At 53.5% G+C, this 25,108-nt stretch overlaps 10 protein-coding genes across 10 annotated transcripts; 6 read left to right on the forward strand and 4 right to left on the reverse strand.

Annotated features, from left to right (window-relative positions):
- Positions 1-368: 368 nt before the first annotated feature.
- Positions 369-2,156, reverse strand: JCM15063_004537 (PQ-loop repeat-containing protein; the record flags this gene model as incomplete). Its single annotated transcript, XM_076678530.1, has 10 exons — positions 369-491; positions 588-692; positions 768-874; positions 956-1,352; positions 1,424-1,450; positions 1,520-1,579; positions 1,652-1,711; positions 1,789-1,803; positions 1,883-1,941; positions 2,021-2,156. 10 exons carry the CDS (start codon positions 2,154-2,156, stop codon positions 369-371), a joined length of 1,089 nt encoding a protein of 362 aa, XP_076534274.1.
- Positions 2,157-2,557: 401 nt separating this feature from the next.
- On the forward strand, positions 2,558-6,496 carry JCM15063_004538 (uncharacterized protein; the record flags this gene model as incomplete). Its single annotated transcript, XM_076678531.1, has 9 exons — positions 2,558-2,668; positions 2,764-4,646; positions 4,856-5,004; positions 5,089-5,149; positions 5,220-5,424; positions 5,501-5,809; positions 5,875-5,895; positions 5,989-6,301; positions 6,390-6,496. 9 exons carry the CDS (start codon positions 2,558-2,560, stop codon positions 6,494-6,496), a joined length of 3,159 nt encoding a protein of 1,052 aa, XP_076534275.1.
- Positions 6,497-7,185: 689 nt separating this feature from the next.
- EFB1 (translation elongation factor 1 subunit beta) lies at positions 7,186-8,262 on the reverse strand (the record flags this gene model as incomplete). Its single annotated transcript, XM_076678532.1, has 4 exons — positions 7,186-7,218; positions 7,286-7,526; positions 7,593-7,919; positions 8,183-8,262. The coding sequence occupies 4 exons, from the start codon at positions 8,260-8,262 to the stop codon at positions 7,186-7,188; spliced, it is 681 nt and encodes a 226-aa protein (XP_076534276.1).
- A 221-nt stretch (positions 8,263-8,483) lies between these two features.
- JCM15063_004540 (uncharacterized protein) lies at positions 8,484-10,402 on the forward strand (the record flags this gene model as incomplete). Its single annotated transcript, XM_076678533.1, has 7 exons — positions 8,484-8,544; positions 8,619-8,701; positions 8,766-9,206; positions 9,273-9,440; positions 9,508-9,559; positions 9,662-10,219; positions 10,320-10,402. 7 exons carry the CDS (start codon positions 8,484-8,486, stop codon positions 10,400-10,402), a joined length of 1,446 nt encoding a protein of 481 aa, XP_076534277.1.
- Positions 10,403-10,799: 397 nt separating this feature from the next.
- Positions 10,800-11,796, reverse strand: SEC11 (signal peptidase complex catalytic subunit SEC11; the record flags this gene model as incomplete). Its single annotated transcript, XM_076678534.1, has 7 exons — positions 10,800-10,834; positions 10,903-10,939; positions 11,034-11,190; positions 11,261-11,385; positions 11,457-11,481; positions 11,562-11,671; positions 11,749-11,796. 7 exons carry the CDS (start codon positions 11,794-11,796, stop codon positions 10,800-10,802), a joined length of 537 nt encoding a protein of 178 aa, XP_076534278.1.
- Positions 11,797-14,642: 2,846 nt separating this feature from the next.
- Positions 14,643-15,038, forward strand: JCM15063_004542 (CsbD family protein; the record flags this gene model as incomplete). Its single annotated transcript, XM_076678535.1, has 2 exons — positions 14,643-14,922; positions 15,025-15,038. 2 exons carry the CDS (start codon positions 14,643-14,645, stop codon positions 15,036-15,038), a joined length of 294 nt encoding a protein of 97 aa, XP_076534279.1.
- Positions 15,039-15,506: 468 nt separating this feature from the next.
- Positions 15,507-16,352, reverse strand: NHP2 (snoRNA-binding protein NHP2; the record flags this gene model as incomplete). The annotated part of the gene is made up of 4 exons (XM_076678536.1): positions 15,507-15,530; positions 15,612-15,809; positions 15,884-16,041; positions 16,124-16,352. The coding sequence occupies 4 exons, from the start codon at positions 16,350-16,352 to the stop codon at positions 15,507-15,509; spliced, it is 609 nt and encodes a 202-aa protein (XP_076534280.1).
- A 507-nt stretch (positions 16,353-16,859) lies between these two features.
- JCM15063_004544 (FAD-dependent oxidoreductase) lies at positions 16,860-18,784 on the forward strand (the record flags this gene model as incomplete). The annotated part of the gene is made up of 6 exons (XM_076678537.1): positions 16,860-17,040; positions 17,131-17,857; positions 17,926-18,173; positions 18,235-18,400; positions 18,476-18,570; positions 18,651-18,784. The coding sequence occupies 6 exons, from the start codon at positions 16,860-16,862 to the stop codon at positions 18,782-18,784; spliced, it is 1,551 nt and encodes a 516-aa protein (XP_076534281.1).
- A 442-nt stretch (positions 18,785-19,226) lies between these two features.
- On the forward strand, positions 19,227-22,373 carry JCM15063_004545 (uncharacterized protein; the record flags this gene model as incomplete). The annotated part of the gene is made up of 7 exons (XM_076678538.1): positions 19,227-19,366; positions 19,439-20,278; positions 20,596-20,874; positions 20,962-21,244; positions 21,324-21,511; positions 21,591-21,652; positions 21,742-22,373. The coding sequence occupies 7 exons, from the start codon at positions 19,227-19,229 to the stop codon at positions 22,371-22,373; spliced, it is 2,424 nt and encodes an 807-aa protein (XP_076534282.1).
- A 304-nt stretch (positions 22,374-22,677) lies between these two features.
- JCM15063_004546 (uncharacterized protein) lies at positions 22,678-24,997 on the forward strand (the record flags this gene model as incomplete). Its single annotated transcript, XM_076678539.1, has 7 exons — positions 22,678-22,928; positions 22,981-23,148; positions 23,228-23,491; positions 23,579-23,771; positions 24,083-24,168; positions 24,234-24,388; positions 24,504-24,997. 7 exons carry the CDS (start codon positions 22,678-22,680, stop codon positions 24,995-24,997), a joined length of 1,611 nt encoding a protein of 536 aa, XP_076534283.1.
- Between the last annotated feature and the right edge of the window lie 111 nt (positions 24,998-25,108).

A 25,108-nucleotide genomic window follows, 5' to 3' on the forward strand; every position in this document is an offset into this window, starting at 1 on the left:
AGGTGACGCGTCGCCTAGCTCCTCGTCGCGAGTTTCAGACTCGAGCCAATGTGGAAGGCGAGGACGTTGGGACGGACGACTATTTCAAGTGGGAACCGCGTGTTGATTATGTACAGCCAAAAAAAAGGGGCCGAGGACATAATATTGTCTACAATTAAAAATGAGGGATTTATTCTCTGGACACTCTCTCGAATTCCAGATCATGGAATCGTGTTTTATACAGAGAAAAGCAAGACAATGCTGTAAAATGCGACTAGGAGCCAGAAGAGAATGACAGAATGACAAGAGAGAGAGGGAGCTTTGAATCGAAGGGGATTTGTAGCGCCTAGTTGAACACATCTCGCCGTCCTTGATGTCTGTAGTGTGAATCACACTCGATCTTGATCTCCCGAGAGCAGTTCTGTCCGCCTCCTCTCGTCCGCGTCTTCGTCGACAAACATGACCTTGTTCTGTTCGTCCTGCAACCTCCGCTCTTTCGCATAGTATGCAAACTGACGAGGCGAAGGGATAAACGAGTTGTGAGCACCTTTTCCCTCGAAAGACCCCTTTCGTTGGGGTCGGAGAGCACAAAGGGCCGAATCACGTACCTGACCCAGGACGATGAAATCCAAAAAGATCGTACCTCCCGAACCCAACAACCACGGCGCGTTGACCAACAAGTGTTGCAACGACAACGAAGTCAACAAGATGCTCTGCAGAAATCAATCTCGGGGGTCAGTTTCTCCCCCAAGTCGGCTCGAATCGAGACTAGGATGAACATTGCTTACGGCAACGTAAGTGACATTGCCAATCACGGCGAAACAGAACATCAAGAGGGACAACCCTTCACACTTGGTCTTTCGGTTGAGTGCCAGCTGTGGCAACCTCGAACCGACTTTTGCAAAGCCCCCAAAGATAAAAATTCGCTCAGTCTTCCGCCTTGTTGGTCATTTGCGTCGTTTCGAGAAGGACGTACGGTACAGAAAGGCCGAGATCCAACCAACGACTTGTGCACTCGTGTCCCAGACTTCTTCTGTGCGACCGTCTTTGCCAACATGCTTGCCCGCGAACCATGCAATGATGCCGACCCCAACGACGAGCACGAACCCGATCGTGTATTCGAGGAGGTCCTTTGCACGTTGCAATGCCGGACTGAGCGCTTTCTCCGAAGGCGCGTGCGCACTGAACGCTGACAACAGTGGCGTGTTTTCCGAATTGCCAGCGGGTTCGTACGTCGTCCCTTCAGGTCGTCGCGATGCGGTGGTCGTGGGCGAGGTCGAGCCTGAAGCAGCAGGTTGCTCGTACAGTTCCGGGTGCGTACGCCTCAAGTGTCGGTAGTAGTATTTTTGGAAGATGAGGATACAGTCGCACGCCTGACGGGGCAGAACAAAAAAGCTTGAGCTTGGCTGCATCTCGACAAGATCCGGGAGAATGTCTGGTTTACCGTGTAGTAAATGGCGAGAATGATGACCTAGGAAGAGAGCAAGTTTAGTCTAGATCCAGCGCTCTTTGCAAGTACAGGTGCTTAAGGGGGGCTCACTGTGGGAATGAGCCCCTGCCATAGCGATCCGAGCAGGTTTGTGAGGTCGCCAACAAGCCACTGCATCGACACATTCCAGAGTCAGCCGGCGAATTAAAGGAAAAGAGTAGCAAGCGAGGGAAGAGGCCCCACGATGACAAGGAAAATGATCGAGAGCCCCTCTCCAGATTTTTGTTTGAAGCAGAGGATGATCTGATCAGCGGATCTACGATGCGGCAGTCAGAGGTCAACGATGACAGAGTGTCCGGTCGAGCAGAGGCAAAGCTGACGGGATCGCTGTACACCTGTCGAGTAGCACGCAGGACGACCCGAAGCATGATCAGCATGAGACACGCGCACGCTCGCGAGAGAGACGACACTCACTAGAAGCCACGCCATGAGACTCATCCAGCCAACCGTGTTGGCGAGTCGGGGATGACCATCTGCGCATGCTCGTCCAGGTCAGAATCTCGTGCCAGGAACAAGAGGCAGAGGAAGAACCGAGAGCTGAGAATGGCTCACCATACACCCGTATCGGTCCGTGCTCGCCAGGAGGGCCTGGTGGTGGAAGCGAGAGCGAGGAAGCTAGCTGATTCGGCGGGAAAGCGAACGCGACCGCGGCGAGGCTTGCGAGGACGACAAGCTGAGACCGGAGCATCGCTTGTTTCAATCGCAATCGCGATCTGAGGCAGACACTGGGTGGAGACTTGCAGAGACGGGACGATTGACGAGATGGCGTCAATGATTGACTCTGTGCACGCGAAGGTTTTTCTTCCGGGGGAGCCGGTGTCGAGACTTCGACAGGGGACCAATCAGTCAGGGGCTGGGCCTCGATCTCTTTGACGCTCTTCTGAGCGGCTCACTGTCCCCCACAACTCGAGACCACGAGCAAGCACTCGTTGCGCCGTACACTCCACACGCCGTTCGGCTCGTCCGAATTCCCGCTCGCGCGCTCCAACACCTCGCTCGTTCCGACGCTGATCGACGGTCCAAGCCTTGAAGCTTGAGCGTAATCGATCTAGTCCCGACTCGACTTGGTCATCTCGTCATCGGGCCCGTATGGATCCGCTCGCGCAGTTCCACTGGTTGCAGCAGTACGGCTTCGCGGGTGACCCGTCATCGTCGAGTGCTCCACCGCCAGTCGCCTCGGCCCCTCCGGAATTCGCACCAGTATGTTTACTGCACCCTTCGGCTTTCCCCTCTTCGCTAGCTTTCCTGCACACGAAGGAGACTGCTGACCGCGAAAGCACGGTCCCCTCTTACAGCTTCCGGTACCATTGCCGCCTGGCCAGCACTCGCAGTTCTCACCGTATCCCGTCCCTCTCCCTGCACCTCCTGCAGTTCCTCTCGAGCAACCGCTCTATCCACTACCATACCCTCATGAGTACAGCTCTCGAGAGTATCCCGGGCATCTGAACGGCCGACCCGAACCCGCGAACGCTCTGACCGCGAACACCGCCGCAACGACAACCGCACAAGTGAATGCAACTGCCACCGACCCGAGCCATCCAGACCTGTACGCGCTGCGGTCTCTGCAGCGACAACGCAAACGCGAGTTCTCGGCCACGGCGTATACTCAGCCCGTCGCGCTACGTCAGGACAATGCTCACTCGACTCTGCTCGGATACGCCGGTACTGAATCATCAACGAGTCCGGCTGCAGACGCCATCGCGACGTCTCCCTTTGCGACGTCGTTTGCGAGCTACCATCCGCCGCCTCCTCATCACCAGGACCAGTCGCACCAAGCTCTGCGCCACCTGGCCGAATCCGTCGCCCCTATGCCTCCGACCTCCTCGGCTGTCTGGTTTACTCCGCTTGCGACGCAATTCGGCCAGCTCGATCATTCCCGGGATCATCGTGCCCCTCGTCTTGCCGCGCAATCCTCCTCAGTCATCGCCCCGCACACTTTGAATCCCGACGCAATCCACACTCACCTCGACCCGGCTGCCATCAACTTGTTTCCTTCAAGTAGGAGCTCGAACTTGTCGGCATCGTTGACCAGTCCGCGAACAACGTCGTTGGCTGGAGAGCCACCGACAGACGACCCAACTTCGGTCACGTCGCCCGACCTTCTGCCCATCTTGGAACAAGGGCTCAAGATTCGCTTACAACATTTGCAAGCCCCTCCAGCTTTGTCAACTCACCCGGCGAGGGATCGAAACAAGCACCTCCGGAAAGGGTCGTCTCGAAAGACCGCTCGCGAAGCTCGAGCCGCGAATGACGACGAGGAACTCTCGTCACTCAGACAGAGCTGTCGAGATTTAGGCTCGAATCCGAACGACCCCGAGACGACGTACCAATCGGTCAAACCGTGGAAAATTGGCAAAAACCATTCGGGCAAGATCAACAGTTTGGAACTCTTTGTCGACTGTCAACAACCCCACTGTCTTGCTCGTCGCATTCGCCACGGTAGTAGCAGCAGCAACTTTGAACGCGACAGTATTGCCCAGTACGATCGAGATCGACCACTCAGAGTGTCCAAATTGATCCTGCGCAATTTCAGCCCCGAGTTGTTGGACGGGTTGAAACGGATCAATGCCGAACTCGAACAACTCAGAACACCAGAACCTGGCGCTTCGAATGTCAGGAAAGTCCGGAATCGTACGACCACGGCTGGTTCTTCCTCTTCGACTTCAACCACGGCCACGGGAACGAGATCTCATTCTCGATCTTCGACCTCGGTGCAATCGACACCAACGATCTTGCCCATCCCTACGTTCGCACCTAATCATGTGACGCCACCAACGGAACCATGGACGAACCGGTACGAATCGGACGATGTTCCTCGGGCAGAATTAGGGATCGAAGTCGTCGGAACTCAGTGTTTGGCTTGCGCTGGATTCAAACCGACACAAGAACCTGAGCCCCCACAAACCGACGGAGATTCTCAATCACGGTCTTCCACGACGACTGGTGCAGCTTCTGGCGATCAAGTGCGAGAACGAGGGTACGAGGACACCCTCTCGGCCGCGATCGACAAGTTTCAAGCGCTCTCGCTCTCGCCGTCAACCCATCTCAACAACGATCTCGGACCAGAGCCATCCCAAGCTGAAACCAGAGTTGAAGAAGAAGAAGATTGGAAACGATTGGTTCACGTCGAAGAAACCGAGATCCCGAAAGAGTTTAAAGCTGAAATCCTCAAATGCGAGTCCTGATTACCTCTCCTTGTTATACGAAGGTAATCAACTGACCCTGCTTACGAATCTTCCCTTTCGACAAAACAGGCGATGTTTGCAACCTTGCTTGTGGTTTGTCAACGATCGAGTACACCGGCTCTGGAGCTTCTGTCTCCACGAACGCGAATTCGAGATCGACTACGACAAAGACGAGTTCAGCCACGAAATCTTCCTCGTCCAGCGGATCAGGACAAGGAGTTTCTGGCAAACCGTTCACGGTTGAAGTGATTTGCGCGAGATGTGACGCGTTGTTCCAGGCGTGTTCCGATTGCGGTTCAGGAGGGGGGAGGTTGACCCCGGGTCGATGGAGATGCAAAGAGTTGTTCCCAGGCGAGTCCTTTGCCCCCTCTCCTCTTAGCCTCCACTCCTTTGCGCAAAGACAGCTAACAGTTGGGAGAAAATCTTGGAACACAGCTGGACGCAAAAACTGTCAACTCTCTCACGCTCGCAACCCGACGCTCAAGGAGATTTCAGTGTCAGTTAACTGTATCCCCTAGACGATCTCCGTATACAGTCCTGAATTCGATACGGAACCCGTGCTGCAGCGTGATCTCGCCCGTGTCTTCGTTGTCGCCTACGGAACTTGATCAAGCTTCGGCAGCATGTCGCAAACTGTTCTTCAATACCCGATTGGGAACTCTTGCTCGTCCCGATTTTATGCTCAAAGGTGATGGGTTGGCCAACACCTTCAAACAGGCTGAAAACTTGTCAATCGACTACTGGGGTCGGCTCAACGAAGTTCTCTACACTGTAAAACCTGTGCTCATTCCTCCACCTGACCCTGCGAATGCTACTGACGAATTGGGTTGTCATGATTGAACAAAAGGTCTCGCCACCAGACAGTCTCATGAAGCGTTATCTCGTCATTACGTACTCGCAACCTCGTCCTCGACATCCCACGAAACCAGTACCTGCAAGTTCAGTATCGACGACCCACATCAAGGCGGAAGAAACCGACGACGATTTCGATCCCACGGGGACTCACGACCGTGCTCATGCGTCTCTGAAGCAACGAGCGCCGAAACGACCTTCGACTGGAGGCGCGAGTACTTCAAACTCTGTCAATTTGTTCGAAAACGAGAGTACAAGAGAGGGCAAGAAAGTCCCTTGGGCGTTTTCCATCATCGAAGTAGATGTAAGTTCAACAGTGCTCGTTCCGTCATTCGTTCGTTCACTGATAGCGAGTCAAAAAAAACACAGTTCTCGGTCGGAGTTTTATTCGTGAGCTCATTCTCGCTCGTTTGTGAAATCGGGAATCAAACCTCTAACCTCGTTTTGCGTCACTTGTGCACGACTGAAAACGGAAAAAAAAAGTTTTGTTGCTTGATCCCCTGGGCGACTTCGGGTCAATCGTTCGATGCCAATTCGCTCTTGATCGAACGTACGAACGCTCGAATCAAACACGACCTTTCGATCGTCAACATTGATCGTATCGCTCGAGGACTCTCTCCGTTACCTCGGCTAAAGTACAATTTCATCGTGTCGCCGTTTCGACTCGATAGCAAGAACAGTCAGAACTTGAACCGCAGAGGGTACTATACTTTGGACCAGATGGAAGAAATGGACGAAGAAGGGATCGATCGAACTTTGTTCCCACCGTATCGAGAGATCTGGTTACCTGCTCATTGTAAGTTGTCTTTCTTTTCTCTCGTAAATGTGGGGGGGAATAGGAGAAATCTGAGTACTAACAAGAACCTCTTGTTTTTGTTTTGCAGATGGCAAAGCGAGTGTTGTGTTTGTACGCAAACTCGAAAACGAAGAAGATCTAGGTGGACCTCCGATCGAGAACGCCCCTAGGAAACGCAAAAAGAAAATCTCGTAGCCCATTACAGTTACCACTGCGATTGACTTTTTCTTGCAAAAAGAATCCCCTTTGAATTGGGGGAAATCAAATACAAAAGGAATCTTTCATGTAGAGTGCTTCGTTTGGGTTCAGCCATAGGGAACTCTTGAAATCGAAAGGATCCTCTTCCAATTCTCTCACAACAACAAAACATGTTTTTCCTTATGAAACGAATTGGATTTCAAAAGAAGTGAAAATATTTGTCACGCCATCTATTAGTGCTTGATCTTTCATCGTCCAAAAAAGGATGGACCGGTATGATCAAGAGTGGAGGAGCGTTCCTTGTCACAGGATATGAGGGATTCATCTTCCAACTGCTTTGTTAAAAACCGATTTCCCATTGATCACGCAACGGATAAGTCACAATCAAGGACCTCTCCGAAGGTGCCTTTCTTCTTGTATGAGAAAGGGGGAAGGATTAGGCATTGAGTGGTGTTTTTTCTTTTTGACGGGGATGGGGATAGGGAGAGGGGGAGGGGGCGAAGACACCGAAGCGAGAACCCGAGCGAGCGGAAAAAGAGCGAGAAGAACATCAGAAGCACAGAGAAGAGAAAAGAGAAAACGAACGCGGGACTGAGCCAAACCGAGATTGATGGGGGAAAAAAATAGTGTTGGCAACAGGGTTTCACTGATTGGCAGGGAAATGGCAGGCGGTGAACAAAGATGGTTTAGATCTTGGCCATGGCGACAACGTCCGAAGACTAAAGAAAAAGAGAAACGAGAGTCAGCAACGGCGAAAAGACAAAGATGGAAAGCAAGCGGATGTACTTGAACGTAGTCCTCGAACTCTTGGATCTCGTCTTGGAGGTCCTCGAGCGAGACGAGCTCGTCCTCGACGACAACGGTCATTTGGAGCTTCTTGATTCCGTAACCGATGGGAACGAGCTTGGAGAGACCCCAGACGAGTCCGGGCTTCTCGATCGAACGGACGGACGACTCGAGGGCGGCCATGTCGGTCTCGTCGTCCCAGGGCTTGATGTCGAGAGTGACGAGCGACTTGGCGATGGTCCTGGCGCGAAATGAGGGTCAGCGATCGGGTCGGTAGGAAACGAAGATGGAGAAACGAGAGACCGACTTGGGCTTGTTGGCCTTCTTGGCGGCGTACTCGGCGAGACGCTGTTGCTTGAGCTTCTCGGCCTCCTCGTCAACCTCCTCGTCCGACGAACCGAAAAGGTCGACGTCGTCGTCGTCTTCCTCGGCAGCCTTGGGGGCCTCGGCGGCAGCCGAAGTCGAAGGGCCGTACGCGGTGTACTGCTTCGAGGCGTCTCCGGGGAGGGTCTCGTGCTCGGCCGAGTACGACTCGATGTGCTTGTACCAGCGGGCCGAGTGAGGGTAGGTGGCAGCGTTGGGGGCCGAAGGGAGGGCCTTGAAGACGGCAACGTCGGCTTGCGAAGGGGTGTAGCTGTGTCAACGACGACGGCCACGAGTCGGGTCAGCGATCACGGGTTCGACAGACTCGGTGATGCTCGCGCGCAGTGGTTGTTCCCCTCTGCATGAATCAGAAGGCTTGGAAAAAAAGTTGGGTTTCTTCAACGTTTTTGTCGGGGGTCTTACTTCCCTTACTCGGAAACACGGACCAAAGCGACATTATCATCCCACAAAGCGAGAGGGGAAACATGCACGACCGGCGAGCGCAGAGCGACGAGATGGAGAAACGAGACGAACCCTTCAATGTACGAGACGTGCACGAGGTGGTTCTCGAGGGCAGAGAGGCCGGCAGGGGTGGTGAACTCGGGGAATCCCATGCTGCAATGAACGGTTCAGCTCGAGCGCATCGATGATCGATCTGCGAGGGTCGACTCACGTAAAAGTAGGTGGTGAGGAGAAGAGAGAGGTGAGAGAGGGAGAAAAAATAACACGCACTCAGGCGCAACGTGGCCCGTTTTCGAACCCTCCCCTCGAGTCACGTGCATACACCTCGCTCCGCATTCGCACCCACGAGTCACATCCTCCTTCACGCGCAGCGATGCCTGCACCGACTCGACTCGAACTCGTACCTGGAGATGCGCTCGGTCCATTCCAGCTCGGTAAGCCTGCATGCGCTCGCCATCTCGCCAAAACCCCCGCTTTGCTCGCGATTGACGCTGATCCGATACGGTAGGGAGCCTCTTGTTCAACGTGCTGAACCACCTGCGCAGTCATCGCGAAGAGTATCCGTCGGTCCAAGTTGCGTGGGACGACGACGTGAGTCTCACCGGTTAGCGGTCATGTGGGGGTTGGACCTCTCACTCGCCTTGACCGTCCACAGAACCCGGGCACGAGTCCAGTACACCTCGTCCTGTCGCGACCTCCACTCCACCTCGCGTTTGATCCCCAGTCGCAACGCTTGTCCCGCATTGAGCTCGACTCTTCCTCTGCGATCACCCCGAGCAGCGGATCCGCCGGGTCCTGGGTCACCTACCGCGGCAAACTCCTCCGAGACGATCGTCACGAACCAGAAGATGTCCTGAGAACCATCAGACGCGTGCTCGGTCCGACGTATGGCAGAGCCGCCGCCCGAGACGACCACATGCTCAACTACCCTGGCGTCGCGTTGGGACTCGCCTCGGACCGCTCGAGGTTAAACCGCATCATCGTGACTGCACTCCCAGCTTCAGACACCGTCCCGCTCGACCAAGCTTGGCTGCATCCCACGCTGCCGCCCTCGCCCCGTATCGCGCATGGCGACTTGAGCCTCGCACAGATCAATGTGCGCTTCTCCTTGCCTACTCTTCTATCCTCTCTCTCGAGGTACTCACCGGCCGAAACATCACAGATTGACCGGGCCTCGAGAAAGCCCACATCGGTCCTGCTCGAATTTCACTCGTCCCCTTCGACCACCGCACGAGACCTCGAACCCGTCACGCTCACAATTGGTGAAACAACAAGCGAAGACATCCTGTGCGACCTGGGCAATGCCGTCAGAACCTTCTGGAAAGAAGAGGTAAATCCGCGGCCCCTGAGGTCGTTCATTCTACGCCCAGACTGAACTCTGCGTTCTCCTCAAACAGGACCCCATGTCGGTTTACAACGCACCTTCCACTTCTCGATCATCTCTCGCTCGTAAGCTCGCTTCACCTCTTCATCTCGGAAGCACAGATCTTGTTCTGTGGCCCCGTCCCCAAGCTGAACTCCATGGCTACTCGTTTTCCTCATGTGAATCAGTCAACCCATACTTCTTGTCGTACCCGCATTTGGGATTGACACTCATGTGTGACCCTTCTCGCTCAAACGTGCTCGTCAAGATCATCCTGCATTCCAACTTGCCCGGTCAGGTCAACTTTGGCAGGACAAGTCGATGTCGATGGAACTTGACCGCGAACTCTCGGGATCAGGAACAAACAGAAACGGGATCTGTCGACGGTCAAGTCGAATTTGAACAGATTCGCAAATTCCTCGTTCAACCGACCTTGACCTCTTCACCAGTTCCAAAAGACGACGCGAATCTGAACTCGACAGCTACGACCACGACGACGACTGGTTCGAACAATAAGAAGAAGAAATCGAAACCTTCTACCTCGGGTTCCCCTTGTCCTTCTCCAACTCCTATCGCTCTTCCAGTCCCCCCTCATCTCGCCGTACAAGATCTCGACTTGTCTCCTTCATCTACTACCGCACCGCATGGGAAAGGGTATACCGAGGATGAGAATCCCATGATCCTTGATCGAACCGTAGGAGATGACCTTTCTGGAACAGGCAGAGGAATCGAAGGGAGAACAACAGGTCAGTTCCGTATCTCACATACAGCTTTTTCTCAATAGGACGTATACGAAGAGCTCACCTTTTTTGTTGTTGGGCGGATCTTGATGATCTGGATGCACAGAGATTCATGGATTCCCAGGAATCGCGTTCGAGGTGGTCACGACTTTTGGTTCGAAAGTCGTCGAAACCCTTTGGTTGTTCTGAACACCAACCGCAAATCAATCTCGGGTTCAGGTTACCATATGACCCTTTTGTCTCTTCTTCTGCAATTCTTGTATCTTTGGTAGCAAACTTTCTTTCTCTCGACGTTTTTCTCTCTTCTCAGAACCCCCATGTTGTTTTTACTCCTCTTCATGTGCAACGCGTATCATCTTGTCCAGTAGAATCGAAAACCTCTGCGTGATTCTTGAAACCGCTAGCGGAGGAGGACGAGAGCATAAACACGGACATTCAAATTCAGAATCGGACCTCGAGTGAGCTTGCTCTCGATATTTGTACCATTGACACAAGAACCAAGGAACGAGTGCGCGTTGCGTTGGAATGGGAAGAGAAACAAACGTTCGAACGACACACTCAGACAGAGAGACCGAAATGGAAGGCTCTACTCTCGATGCAACAAGATACCTCCTCCCATGACTATTTTCACGTTCTCACGAGGGTCAGTTTGGCCTTGATGAGCAAGAAGAGGAAGAACAAGCACTGACTGGCCAGGAGTGCGTATTTGAGTTTCGGGAAATCGTTCTGGGGTTTGAATCGCAGACGACCAGACACCGTGTGTAAGTTTTTTCCAAGCTCTCGAAGTGCAGAAAGGGAAAAACAAGGAGGTTCGCCTTACCATGGCGATTGTGGCGTAGCCTACATAAGGTACATAACCTTGAACTTTGCCAATGATGTGACTCTTGCGCAAGTGTTTCATGCCATTGTACAACACGAGGTCGTCTGAGGGATTGTTGTCACCTTTCGTCAACACCTCTTGCTCGTTCGACTTGGAACTGTTTCGCACAGAAAGGGGGGTAATTTGAGTTTTTCTTCCGAAAGGTCAAGAAATAGACAACGACTGACTCGAGGTGAGCTTCGATCACTCGGTGGACGATTGGGATTTCAGTTCCAGGTACTTTGTACACTGTAATGTCACCATGTCGCAGTGGCGAGTGTCGTGGCATCGTCAAGAACAACAAATCTCCTCTCTTTGATTCGAATTGCGAACAAACTTTTCAGTCGCAAGCTTTGCGGTATCTCTTGCGGAGGAACGACTCACTTGAATAGCTGGTTCCATGCTCTCGCTGGGAATCACCACAATTCACAGTCAGCTCTCCTCTGCTGTTTTTGGTCGATTTCCGGGCGCATAATTGAAAAGGCTTACCTCAATACGACGACTATAGGACTTTCGGTGTTGCACACGATACTCAACCCTTTCCACATCATGAGTGCTGTACTCAGTACCATGGCAAAGTTCAACGCTTGTGAAAGAACCTGGAGCAGCACAAGGGGCATCAGTCAGGGGGTTTCCTTGGATAGAGAGAGAGAGCAAAGGGTGATCGCGAGGTTACATGTCGAAAGCCTAATCTCCGTAACGTGGCGAGCTCGGAGGAGAACATGATCCGAGTGATCGAGGTGGAAGACGCGCGAGGTGGGGAGAGTGCTAGGAAATCTGCCTTGGAGCGCTCCTCGGTATGGTATGGTAAGTAGATCCACTTCGAGGTATGTGCTCGAGACTCAGTCGCGTTTGCTAAGGATGATCGGAGTGATAGAGGGACAAAGAGCTCGTCGAGTTCAGCGATTCATCTCTCGCGCGCTCTAGTCCGCCCGCAACCTTTCTGGATCCGATTCAATCTCGGCTGATGTATACTTGACTGGCTGACAGCTGTATGCGCAGATTCGAAAGCACGCAGCAGCTCTCTAGGCCCCGGCGACACGTGTCGAACGGCACTAATTCCCGACTCTGCTCAGTTTTCCGGGTTCAAGCTATTCGCAACTCAAAGAAGAGCCAAAGGGTCTAGTCAATCCTCGGACCAAATCCACTTGAGCCTGTCTGCGAATCGAGCTCCATCCCTCTCGCTCGCTAGGACCCGTTCTTCGTCATTCTCTGCTACTACAGACGACTACCGACGAACGCGATCACTTTCAGCACGTCCGAGACATCCAATCTATGCCCTTCCTCACCGGAGGCGATGGTGAATGACTCGAGACGAACCTTGAGTTCGACAAGTTCGCAGTCCAAGCTGTTTTTCTCGCTCGCCAAAGTTGCAGGCTGGCGCTATACAGCAAGAAGGAGCACACAGAACAAGGCGTTCGCTCAGAGGGTCGCTATAGCGTTGGACGAAAAGAAATCCCTTGACTTACAAAGCACGGAGATTCAGAATGGTCGGGTTCTCTCAATGCCTGCAACAGCGCACGTCGCGGAAACATCCTCCTCAGTACGAGACTTCTGATATCGGATCAAGCGCTCCCTGTAACGGGGTACGCAGACGAGAAAGAGAGAGAGAGAGAGGGAACGAGACTCGACAACTCACGTGCGGGTCTTTGCCCGTGGAGAGTTCCCATTCGGTACACTTCTGATCGTACTGATCGACATCAAGAAGATGGTTCGAAGTTTAGCCACTGCACCTCGCGCCCGCGAGCAATCCAGAGCGACCGCGACGCTCGATCGGCAGTGTCGAGCGGCGGTCTCTTCCATGCTCACATGAGGCAACGGGCGATTCATTCTCGCTGGATGAACTTGATGTATGCTCTTGAGCGCTTTGACCGAGAAGCCAATTGAGGCGAGGCGAGGCGTACGGGAAACAAGGCTGGCGGGAAGAGCAGAAGAGGCTCGAACTCATGAGGACTGGCATGACTGGTCGTCCGCGGACAAATTCACGTGGACGAATCAAGATTCTATCTGTGCGCTGGACAGAAAGAAACAATGGAGACCGTTGACGGCTAGCCGATTACTGTATTCACAGCTCACCTGACCATATTTCTCGAGAATGTGTGCTCCGCGGCCGCTTGTCAAAACGCCGCCGCTAAGAGAAGGACCATCTTACGCGTAAATGGACCGTTACTGATGTTCTGTATCGAAACTGGCGTGACAGCAAATATCGAAGATCTCAAACAAGCTCTACAAGCACTGGCAAAGACTGCTCCAACCCCGAAGGTGTTCAAGTCTATCGCGAAGAAGAAAGCGGCGTACTCAGTTCGTTCATGCGCGCTTTCAAGGTGCGCCCAGTCTCTCGCATGGAGATTGTCTCCCTGATTGGAAGCGCTGAATCCTCTCGGGATCGCTCGGCGGTAGACAACCTGGATGCGAAAGATCAGGCGCAAATTGAACAAGCGCATGAACGAACTAAGTACGCTGCTGTTCTTCTTCGCGATAGACTTGAACACCTTCGGGGTTGGAGCAGTCTTGACCAACGCTTACAAAGCCTGCTTGAGACTCGAGTACCCGCTGTCACGCCAATTTCGGTCCTGACGCGGAATGGGGCTCTTTTGGGTTCTCAACAACCATAAGCAGCTTGACCCATTGTCCTGGAGGTCAACAATCGTGTGGCCTCCGGGCGAGAGGTTCTTGAATTCGGCACGGAGTTCAATGGTCCTCTTGAGAGACTTGAAGAGGGCGAAGGATATGGGGATAATTCGCCCGTGATGGACGAACGGGATCTCGAGCGCCTCTTCCACTGCGTCAGCATCGCGGAGAATGATGTCGAAGTCGTAAGAAAGAGAGAGTTCAATCCCGCGCGTGATTAACCTGGGCAACGCGACTGCCCGCGACAACTCTGATAAGAGGTTCGAGCTCGGGAGCGACCTCGATTAAAAGGGAGCGCAACGCCTGCATCGTAACGGCTGACGAGGCCCGGAGCGTGTTGAGAAGTCCCTCGTGTTCATAAGCCTGCATGCGCTTGGCAGACTCAGCGAGGGAGGCGCTAGAGAGATCGGCAACAGCGGGGACGCCGAAGAGGGTCTTGACCTCCATCTTTCCTGCTTTGCCCACCTCGAGCCCGATCTGTTTGTAGTGCGCCTCGATAGCGTAGAGACTGGTTCCTCAGAGGCATGGGAGAGAAGCTCCAGGATGCGCTGGTGGCTTGATGTTCCCAAGCGGTGACATTCAAGTCAGGGTCGAGGGCGGGGGGAGCTGCAAGAAGCGGCTGGAGTTGGTTCGACGAGCCCTCTTGGGCCGTTCGCAATCGTAGCAGTACTGCAGCGGTGTAGGACATGTGTGCGTTGTGCTCCAATAGATGAACTAATTCCGCAGTCGAAACGAAACACGTCATCGCCCCGCCTGCCTTTAACAGCCGGGCGATCCATCGCGCTTTCTCCTCTCCCCCACCACTCACTGACACGCAAACATGGCAGATCAACGCGAACCCTCGAAAGTGAGTTTCTTTCCGGCTCGTAGAACTGGAGTACCAGTATTGACCTCGTTTTGCCCTCCACCTGCTCCTGTCCCCCCACTCGATCCATCGTCATGCAACTTTATCAGACCTACGGCAACATCAACTCGGTCGTTGGCGGAATCACTCAATCGATCGGTGATGCCACGGGTATCCAATCGTTGTCGCAATCGGGAGCCGAACAGAAGGCTTCGGGCGATGCCGAACATGCCGCTGCGACCGCTCAAGGATATGTGGAAGGTACCGCGGATCGATTGGGAGGCAAGGTCGATCGAGTCGTCGGCGCCGTCACGGGCGACAAAGCGAAAGAAGCCGATGGACTCGCGACGGAACAGAAAGGCAAAGCCCAACAAGGTGAGTAGTCTTCTGAACGACGAGGCTCTTCTCGGTTCTTGAAGTGCCGTCGGTTTCGTCCCTTCGTTACTTGTACTGACCGTCCCTTGAACTTGTGTGCAGCTGCAAACTCCTAAAGTCGGGCAGCACGAATTTCCTGTTGTAATCCAAGTCCCGTAGTACCATAAACCATGTGGCCTGTGCGCTCAAAGTCTCGCAAGATACGAGGAGTCTCGGAAGAGCTGCACACGACTCGCGTGCACCTTTTCAAACTCGAGCGTAGTCCGATGGATAATTATTTCGTACAATACAGGGCGAGTCAAGCGCACGGGGCTGAAAAGAAGGTAACAATGAGTGCCGGTCGACGGTGAGGGAGCAAAGTCGAAACGTAGAATGGCCATCAAGACGGAGAGGGGTTGTGAGCAAGTGGATAGAGGGTAGAGAGGGCCATGGAGAGAGAACCGTCGCCGGGGCACTGTTTATTTTTCGGTCCACACTCTTCGATAGTCCTATTGGATGCTAGATCCGGGGAGGGGCGAAGAGTGGGCGAGAACATTCTAGGCGAGACTGATAATCTGGGAGTTGCAACAAGCGAAGCGAGACGTCTAGTAGTTGGGAATAGTCGCTTCCTGGAGAATGGTTCAACGTAAGAGTCGATCAGCAAACCACGTCGCGACGGCGAGCGACTCGGTATCAGGAGAGCAGCGCACCAGAGCCTCGACTTCTTTCTTGACCTCCTCGTAGTTGGTTTGGAACTCTTCCTCGAGCTCCTTGTCCTTGTCCTCCTTGCCCTCCTTGCCCTCCTTCTTGGACGCCTTTTTCTTGGCTCCAACTTTGGCCACCATGACGCACGAAGTCGGGCGCTTGGTCGACGAAGCGGCACCCAGTCCTTCCTTTGAAGTAACCCACTGCGATAAAATGACGCACAGATCAGAAATCTAGCTTCGCGGGCGGAAGGAGCTCGGTGCGAGAAACGACTCACGATGTAAGGGCAGGCAGACTCTTCCGCGAGCAGGGGCAAGTGGGTGAGGATGTCGAGCGGCGAGATGTCGGCCGCAAGGACAACGATACCCTTCTCGCCCTTGCGGAGCGACTTGACAACCTCCTTGACACCTCGCTTCAGGTGTCGAGACTTGGAAGCTAGATCAGGGCCGAGCGAAACCCCGCGTCCGAAAGTCAGCATGATGGTAGATCCCGAAATTGATGAGAAGTTGGTCCTCACCCTTCTTGACGAGCTTGAGGACATGCTTGCCGGTCTTCTTGACAGCCAGGGGTTTCGCAATTTCGCACACTTGACTCAGGTCTTCTTCCTGGTCGTCTGCGTCCTTCTTGTCCTTCTTTGACTTTTTCGGTTTCGAAGGGGTGTCAACCGCCATCGAGACATCCCCTGCCGGTGCGTCCGAAGCCGGAGCGGCCGCCTCGTCGATTGTGCGTTTGCTGGATTTGCCCATTGTAGTCTTGAAGTGTCGTAGGGGTCGAGTTCTTCCGTTGGAGAGATCGCGCGAATTCGTCGTCGACAAAATTTCTGACAATTTCCGACTTGGTCGGTTCGCGGCTGTCCGCTCGCCCGTACTGCTCGCCGCCAGACTGGCTATAAGTGCTTCACAATACTACAGGGAGCGCCGGCCCAACTCAGGATAGATGACCCTCGAAACTCCGTGTAACCCCGTCTTATTTTAAGTATTTTGTGCGCTACTGTATGGACACTTCGCGTCCAAGCCCTCGGAAGCTCGAATCCAAGCCCTTGAAGGTTCAGAATTAGCTCTAGCGATCAGTCGGAGCCGCAGACGAGCTAACGAGGAAAAGGGCACGAGGTCGCTGCGGCTGTGTAACTTCTCGGCTTTTTTTAGCTTGTCGTCCCTTCATCTTGCACATCACTCGCCTTGGTTTGCTTTACCTCCGCTCTGCTGTTCGCCGTACCCGCTCGTATCGGAATCGGCCCTACGCGAATTATAACCATGCTCGCACCCTCGGCAGCGCTCTCGACGCTGCTCCTCTTCGCATCTCTCACTTGCGCATCGCCTACGGCCGAGAGCTCGCTGCAGGTGTACCCTCGCTCGAACAGTCTCGCGACCTGTCTCAACAATGCTGGCGTGACGACGGTCACGTCCAGCTCGGCCAACTACCAAAGCGACATCGGTCAGTCTAGACTCCTGTTTCTCCATGTGCCCGGATTCTCCGGATTCGCTACCTTTCCTACGCTCACACGTTGTGCTTGGTTACGAACAGCCGCATACAACCAACGACTTCAACCGAAGCCTGTTGCTGTCATCTACCCGACCTCGCCCGCCCAGATTTCTTCGGCACTCAAATGCGCCGCTGCTGCCAACGTTGCCGTCTCGGCTCGTGGGGGAGGTCACAGCTATGCAAGCTACGGTCTCGGAGGCAACGACGGCGCGCTCGTGGTCGACCTCAGCAAGTTCAAATCGATCACCGTTGATGATTCGGGACGAGCTTCGATCGGTGCAGGTTCCCGCTTGGGAGACATCGCACTCGCTCTCAACAAGAAGGGTTGGGGACTGTCGCACGGTACCTGTCCGTTCGTCGGAGTCGGCGGACATGCCAGTTTCGGAGGGTTCGGACTCGCCGCGAGGATGTGGGGACTCTTGCTCGACTCGGTCCTGTCTTACGATGTCGTCCTCGCGAACGGTACCGTCTTGACTGGCGTGACGGAAGCGTCTCACCCGAATCTGTACTTTGCCTTGAATGGTGCCGCGCCGTCGTTCGCGATCATCACGACCTACCATTTCCAAGCTCAGCATGCGCCCTCGAACGCCGTCATCTGGTCTTACTCGTACTCGGGAATCGCCGCGTCCGAGGCCGCCCAGATCTTCTCGCACTGGCAGGAATATGGCAATCTGACGGCCCCGGCAACCATGGGAACTCAATTGACGATTGGCAAGGACAGTCTCGAAGTTTCGGGAGTCTGGTACGGTCCTGAAGCCGAGTTTGGATCGTGAGTTTCCCTTGAGATCCTTGAACCGCTAGCATGTGCATCTCTGACCTTCTTCGGCCGTCGAAAAGGATCATTTCGCCTCTCTCGTCTCAGCTGCCCTCTGGCTATACTTCTTCGATTAAGTCGTACTCGTGGATCGATTCGCTTCAGTACCTCGCTGGAGATCAGAAGCTCAACACGACCGGACAGAAGAATTCTCGCGATGATTTTTATACCAAGAGTCTCCTCACTCCCGCCGTGGCGCCCATCACGACGGATGTCTTGACCAAGTTCTTCAACTACCTGTGGACGTCCGACACAAACACAAACTGGTTCGGTCAGTCGGTCTCTTAGCTCCCTCTGTTCCCCTGTCGAATCTGACGACAAGCTACTTGTAGTGCAATGGGATGTGTACGGCGGACAATACTCCAAGATCAACACGATCCAGTCCAAGTCGCAGTCGTCGTTTGCCCAACGCGGTAAACTGCTGTCCTCGCAGATGTACGCGTCTTCGCCGACGTACGGCCAGCCGTACTACCAGTCTGGACTCGATTTCGTAGACGGGTGAGAATCGCACGCCTGCTTGCTCCTTGACGCGCTCATACGATGTTGACGAGCTCTTTCGGGAACCCTGTACAGAATGTGGAATGTCGTGGTCAACGGAATGACCTCGACGGGCGCATGGTCCGGCACTTCGAGCGACAAGAATGGTTATGGCGCATACGTCAACTATGGTGCGTTTCCCCTCTCAAAAGCTGCTGAACGAAATGTAGCGTGCGGACATTGATCGTTTCGCGAGGCGTAACAATTACAGTCGATCCTCGTCTATCCGGAGCGGAAGTACAAAACTTGTACTGGGGATCGCTCTACTCGCGCCTTCAATCTATCAAGAGCAAGTTCGACCCGAACAATCTGTTGAGGAACCCTCAATCAATCACCCCCAACTGAGAACCAGAGACCACAGACACTCGCTCCTCCTTTCGAATTTCCCCTTGATCCAGCTCGTCATTGCAGAGTTTGGATCTCAGTACATACTTTGTGCCTTCCCTTTTTTTTTCGCTCGCAAAAGAGCTCCTGTATTATACCTACCCCACAGACACTCGTCGATCTAGACACTGGTCTATCGAATGCAAAACAACAGTTCCGCTTGCCGTGCATTGTCAGATCAGCCGCGACCTCGATTGTAGGCTATGGCTTGCGACGTAGAGTAGAGAAAGAGAGTCGCTTGTTCCCGGCAGCTGCTGTCGTTGCGAGCTCCTTGTCTACGCTCTCCCACGACAACCCTGAGCACTTGGAGGGATTCGAGGTGTGCGAGCGGAGCGGATGCCGTGAGCTAGTTGAGCTCGCGACCGTTTTCCCCTTTTCGTTCCCAGGCTACTCAATCGCTTCGATGGCGAGTCGCGCAAGGACAACTACAACGACGACGCAGCAGTGGATCCTCGTCAAGTATTCTCGGTCTCGGATTGCTCCAGATCGGCCCCCTCCAGCCAAGCGTGCACGGTTGGAACATGCACCCGAGTTTGACCATTTGTGAGGCTCAGACCGTCACTCTCGTCCAAATGACTTTTGACCAATGTTGATGACCGTGATGAGCAAAGCTAGCGTTCAGCCTCAACTGTCGCTGCGCCTCGAAACGACACGTTCACTGCCTGCAGATGCTCCTGCTCAATTCCCCATCACTCACTCGATGCAGCTCAGTGTCGAGTACGATCCTCGTCCCTCGGCTTCGTCCAGACATCATGGCACGTCGAGCGCGGTACAGACCCTGAAACTCGACTCGCTCGACTTGATCTCGTTCTCGTCTCCCTTGGTCAGAACGCACTGTCCTCGCGACGAACTCCCGCTCAAAGGCGTCTACAAGGACGAGACGCTTGGATTGCGATACGTCGACGTGGATCTTTCCCGTTCGAACCAAAAGTCCGAGTTCAAGAGAGTACAATTCAGGTTCGAATCGATCGCTGAACGGGAAAGGTTCATGACGAGTGTCCAAGGGATCATTCCGTTCAAACCTGCTGAATCGAGCACCAGTACACGATTCGCATCCGGTGCTGCCACCAACGCTCGCCAACAAGTGGAACGTCGGATCGATCCAAGCACCATCCCCACGAGTCGTACGAGTTACAGTGCTCGACGCAGTTCGGCAACTCCATCCACGACTGAACCCTCTCGACTCATGACCGCTTCTCAGCGAGCTGCACGGCTCGAACGACTACAGGAAGACACGCCACTGGGCGTTCCACCTACGAATGCACCTCTTCCCGCACGACTCTCGAGTCTCTTGCCCAACCTCTCGTCTCAGGTCGATCGAGAGCGTTGGAAGAGTCGTTCACGAGCACTCGTAGCGATGGATCCGGACGGATTCCGCCGATTGCTAGAGGACGTCTTGTTCGAGGATGGATTCGATGAACTCGTTGAAAGTGTACAGAACGCAATCCTCGATCTGTGACATGAACGTGTAGCCTCTTTTTCAGTTCACGGGTGCAATCGATGATCCCGTTGATCGACTAGACCGGATTTTCGTTCGAGCGGGTGATTCGTAATTCTCGGGAGATCGGCGTTGTCAGAATTCCAAGTCGTGGTCAAGTACGGGAAGATTGTGGGATTGGTACCACGGTGGAGTAGAGAGGAAAGATTAAACCTGGAATCAGCCGATGTTTAATCATGATGCAGATGAGACCCGGCGCTTAGCTCTTTCGCACCGGCAAACCTTTTCAAGCCTACCAACGATCCTATGGCCAACGATCCGCCTTCCCCGACAGCAGAGGCAAGTCCGTCGCGCTCAATAGACGACTCGTTCTCAAGGCTGACTTGCTCCAATTCGTTCAACAATCCATCGTCATTTGCTCCTCGCGCTTCCTCGTGGTGGACTGCACTCAGCTCAAACCAGTCAGCAGTAGACAACTCGTCGGACATCTCGGTCACTTGACACCAGAGCAGGAGAAGACGCTCGAGCACTTTCGCGAGAGGCTTGAACGCGATGGCTACTACACTCGGAACGGTCCCGCGAATGCTCCGAGTCACGACGATGTTACTCTCGTGTACGCTACGTCCTTAACCCTTGTTTCCCGAGCGCGATACCGGTCCAAACTCACAGCACGGTTCTTACTCGATTTCCGCCTCTTTAGTCGCTTCCTGAGAGCTCGCAAATTCGATCTCGAAGGTGCACTCAGTCAATTCACTGCGGCGGAAGATTGGAGACGCGAGAACGACGTCGACAACTTGTACGACGAGTTCCCGTTGTCCGAATTCGACCTCGCCGCAAACTTGTACCCGCAGTGGACGGGACGGAGAGACAAGACCGGTTTGCCCGTGTACGTGTTCAAGGTATCGAGTCTGACCAAGAAGGCTACGGACGACTATGCAAAAGATCCTACGAGGTTGAACCCGAGGATGATCGCTCTGTACGAGGTGAGCATGCTTCATGCTTCCCTTTGCCGATTCTTCCTGATTCAAGTCGGACTCACCTCGACTCGCGAATCTCTATCAGCATATGGTTCAATTCGTGCTCCCGTTTTGCTCGTCGATCCCTCACGCTCACCAAGAAGTGCCCATTTCGGGATGTGCCACGATCGTCGACATTTCTAACGTTTCGTTGATGAGGTTCTGGCAACTCAAAAGTCACATGCAGAGAGCCTCGGCCCTAGCATCTGCGAACTATGCCGAGACCCTTGGAGCGTGAGAATGCATTTCCTTTACCTATCGAAGACGAGAGAGAGAACGAGACTGACAAACGTTCTCCCCGGTCCGGCTACAGGATTTACCTCGTTGGCGCACCAAATTTCTTCTCTACCGTATGGGGATGGATCAAGAACTGGTGCAAGTTGCTTTTTCAGAAATCTTCACTCCCCGAAGCTCCCGGTCCTGGAAACCGATCGCTGATAAATCCAGAACCTATGGATTTGCAGTCGATCCTGGAACGGTCGAGAAAATCTTTATCCTGCCATCGCATTCAGTCTTGACGACACTCTCGACCCACATCGATCCAAGTTCGATCCCGAAAGAGTTTGGAGGCGAACTCGATTGGAGTTATGGGTGTCGAATCCCGAACCTCGATCGGGAAGCGAAGGAGATGCTTGGACTCGAGCAGGTCCCCGAAGGACCGTTGCGGTGGTTGGGAAAGGATCGAGGCGTTGTACTCAAAGGAACAGGTCGAGACCAACAGGTCGAGAGGGACATTGAACACAAGCTCGCGAGCAGGAGGAACTCGCTCGAGGAGCGGCAGCAGGAGCCGAAACAGGAAACACGAACACCCACCTCGGACCAGCACCCCACCGTGCGTGAGACGTCAGAACCGACGAGCACCACCGTTGCGCCGACTGCAACGGACGAGACCGTCAAGCAGTCGTTCGATGCACCCCCTCCAGTGGGTATGGCTCAACTTGCCCCTCCTGCTTCAACTACTCTGTCCATCGACGGTCCCGCTGCTGAGCGAACCTCGACAGAAGCAGCCGAGCACGACATCACGGTTGCTGCGAGGGAAAATCCTTCGGCACCCATTAAGGATCTTGCGGCGACTCTTGAAGGCACCACACTCTGATAAGAATCATTTGCACATGTTTCCACTCTTGTCCCTACGTCTCATCCATCGTCCTGTCTTCTCAGTGTAACTCAGTTGTGTTATCAGCTCGAGGCTGCCATGTATTCATTTCATGATTCGAATTCTGACCCGACCTGTCCCACTGCCTAGCTCGAATATTGAAAGAACGAGACCGAATATAACGTGGCAAACGCGTGAGGCAAAAGCAATGACTGAAGAGGCGGTGCAATTTCTGTTTAATGATGAAGAGAGCGCCGAAGAAAGAGGCCCACCTGTTGGATCTTCAGCTTCAATCGCTGTAGCGATGAGTGCGCCTGCTCCACTGTCGATCCCAGGCTACGTGTGGGACGGCAAGCGGTTCTACAAAGCGGGTCCAAACCAGGCAGCAGCACCTCACGCTGTCGCCTCGCTCAAGCGCTCCACCTCGCCTCCACCTCGACGCACGAAACGCAAACCGACTCCAAGGCGCCCAATCTACCCGCATGCCACCTCGCTGCACGATCAATTGAGCAATTTGGCATTGAGACAGTGGAATTCGGGCCCGTCCCTCAACCAGTTTGCGTCGCTCCTCCTCCCTTTTGCCTTGATTCGGGCTCGTCCACTGAAGCCAAATCGGATATATCAGTGACATTGAATCGAAAGCGCTTTCAAAATTCGCGTCGACGACAACCATTTACCCTGAATGTTTCCCCATCGACGAAGAAATCCAAAAACTGTCCTTCGACTCGCTCAACCCAAACATTCTCAGGCTTGGGGGCTCGTCGGGAACTCTTGCGTCAGTGTATAATTCCCTTCTAACCTCTCCACTCAAGTAGGCCGACAATATTCTAAACAGACTCTCCTCACTCACGCAGGACCGGGAACCTCGATCGTTCAAACAACCTCGATGGCCAGTACTACCCGAACGACGAATTTGGATTCAGGACAACCTGGTACGCGAGGAACAAGATCACCTCGCTGGAATCCTGTCACGACAGAGTTATGCGAGTCTCTCGTCTTGCCCACCCCCCTTGGCGAAATCTTCCGTTCCTAACGATTTCCCCTGTCTTTAGTGCTACTTGTCTCGGACCTCCAGCTCAAGCAATTATCAGTACCACAAGTCACGCAATATCCCTCGCGTCAGGCCTATATTCGACCTGAATCGCTCTCTCCGATGCCCTTCTCTGACTCGTCGAGTTTTGCGTTGGCCTTTGCTTTTTTTCCAGTTCTGTAACCTTGTCACCACGCAAGACTTCGTTGTGGACATCGGCCATCTCTCCCTCTCTGATCGCCCTCGGATGCGACAAGAAGGTGTTGATCTCGGGAGATCCCGAAATGGCCAACAGTAGGATGGAAGGGATTCAAACTGGCTCGAAATCGACCGGAGACGGTACGGTCTTCTCTCTCGACCTACATCACGTACGTCCTTGTCACGCTCGTTCACTCGGGTTGAAAACGGTCCCCATGGAGCAAAATACTGACACGTGATTGTTTTGTCGTTGTGTTACCACCCAGGATCTGGTTTTCGCGGGATTGAGAAAAGGTCAGATGAAGATGTTTGACAAACGGTGTTCGCACTCTCTGCAAGAAGAACAATCTTGTCCAGTGTTATCGAACGAAAAAGGAGCAAGCAAACGAGAGGTGAAACCTCATCTCCTGTTTTACCTTGCTTTTGACGTACCTATCACTAATACTGCATAACTTTTCTGTCCTGCTTTTCCGAACCAAAGCTCGAGATTTATATCGACACTCCGGTAACCAACATCAAGCTCATTAAGCAAGATCCTTATCGAGTGATTCTTGCAGGAATGAATGGGTACCGTCACCTTGTCTCGCCTGGTCTCGCCAAATCGATGTATCTGACCTTTCACTCCAAACCAGTTCATTAGGGGCATACGACCTAAGGTTCCCTGCATCCGTCGAAGGGTCAGGAAAACCGAGAACGACCACGCCAGTCGTATCATTCAAAGGTCACACGAACCACTTTTCGACAGAACTAGGGTTCGATACTTGGAACGACCAATTCTTGGTTGCTGGTACGCACACGAAACAAAAGATCCTTTCTTCCCCTCGGTTCCGGTTCTTCGAATGCGCGATCGTGTAGACTGACTTGTCCGCGCGACTCTTTTCTCTTTCCGTCGATTTGTTCAGCTGGTCAAGATTCGAGAGTTCGTTTATGGTCTCTAAAGACGGGTCGACAAATCTTGCCTCGATCACCACCAGATCGAATCGTATCTTCGACAACACAACCAACACTCGACTTGACATCATCCTCCTCCTTGTCGCCCTCGGTTGATAGCTCGACACCTCGATGGTCTCCTTCAGTTCTACAAGCACTCGAATCTCTTCCCGCTTCGGCTCGAGCAACCCATCGAACTCCCACTCACGATCAAGTGGCAATCACAGGAGCTGGTGATGATGAGAATCAGAACGAGAGTGTGTGGTTGAGACGATTCGACAACCCGATCAAAGCGATTCGATTCTCACCTCTTGACCCGATCTACTCATTCGATAGTTCGACTCGGAGGAGAATGTGGATCGAAGGTCGAGATGGATCAGGAGAAGGAGGAGGGATAGGAGAACGATGGGTTCCAAAGAGTTTGTGGATCGCGAATGGAGCTGGGATCGAATGTTTCGGTCTCTAAAGAAAACCAGAAAGTTTTCTCTTTTTCGAACTGGGACCAAATCTTCAACGTCGAGGAAAAGCAAAAGAAAAAACGTTTCGAGAGTATTTCAAGTTGTGAGTTGAGGATCTG

The sequence above is a fragment of the Sporobolomyces koalae genome (assembly GCF_050403365.1).
Source record: "Sporobolomyces koalae JCM15063 DNA, S_koalae_JCM15063T_v1_ctg15, whole genome shotgun sequence".
In the NCBI taxonomy this organism is placed as follows: Eukaryota; Fungi; Basidiomycota; class Microbotryomycetes; order Sporidiobolales; family Sporidiobolaceae; genus Sporobolomyces; species Sporobolomyces koalae.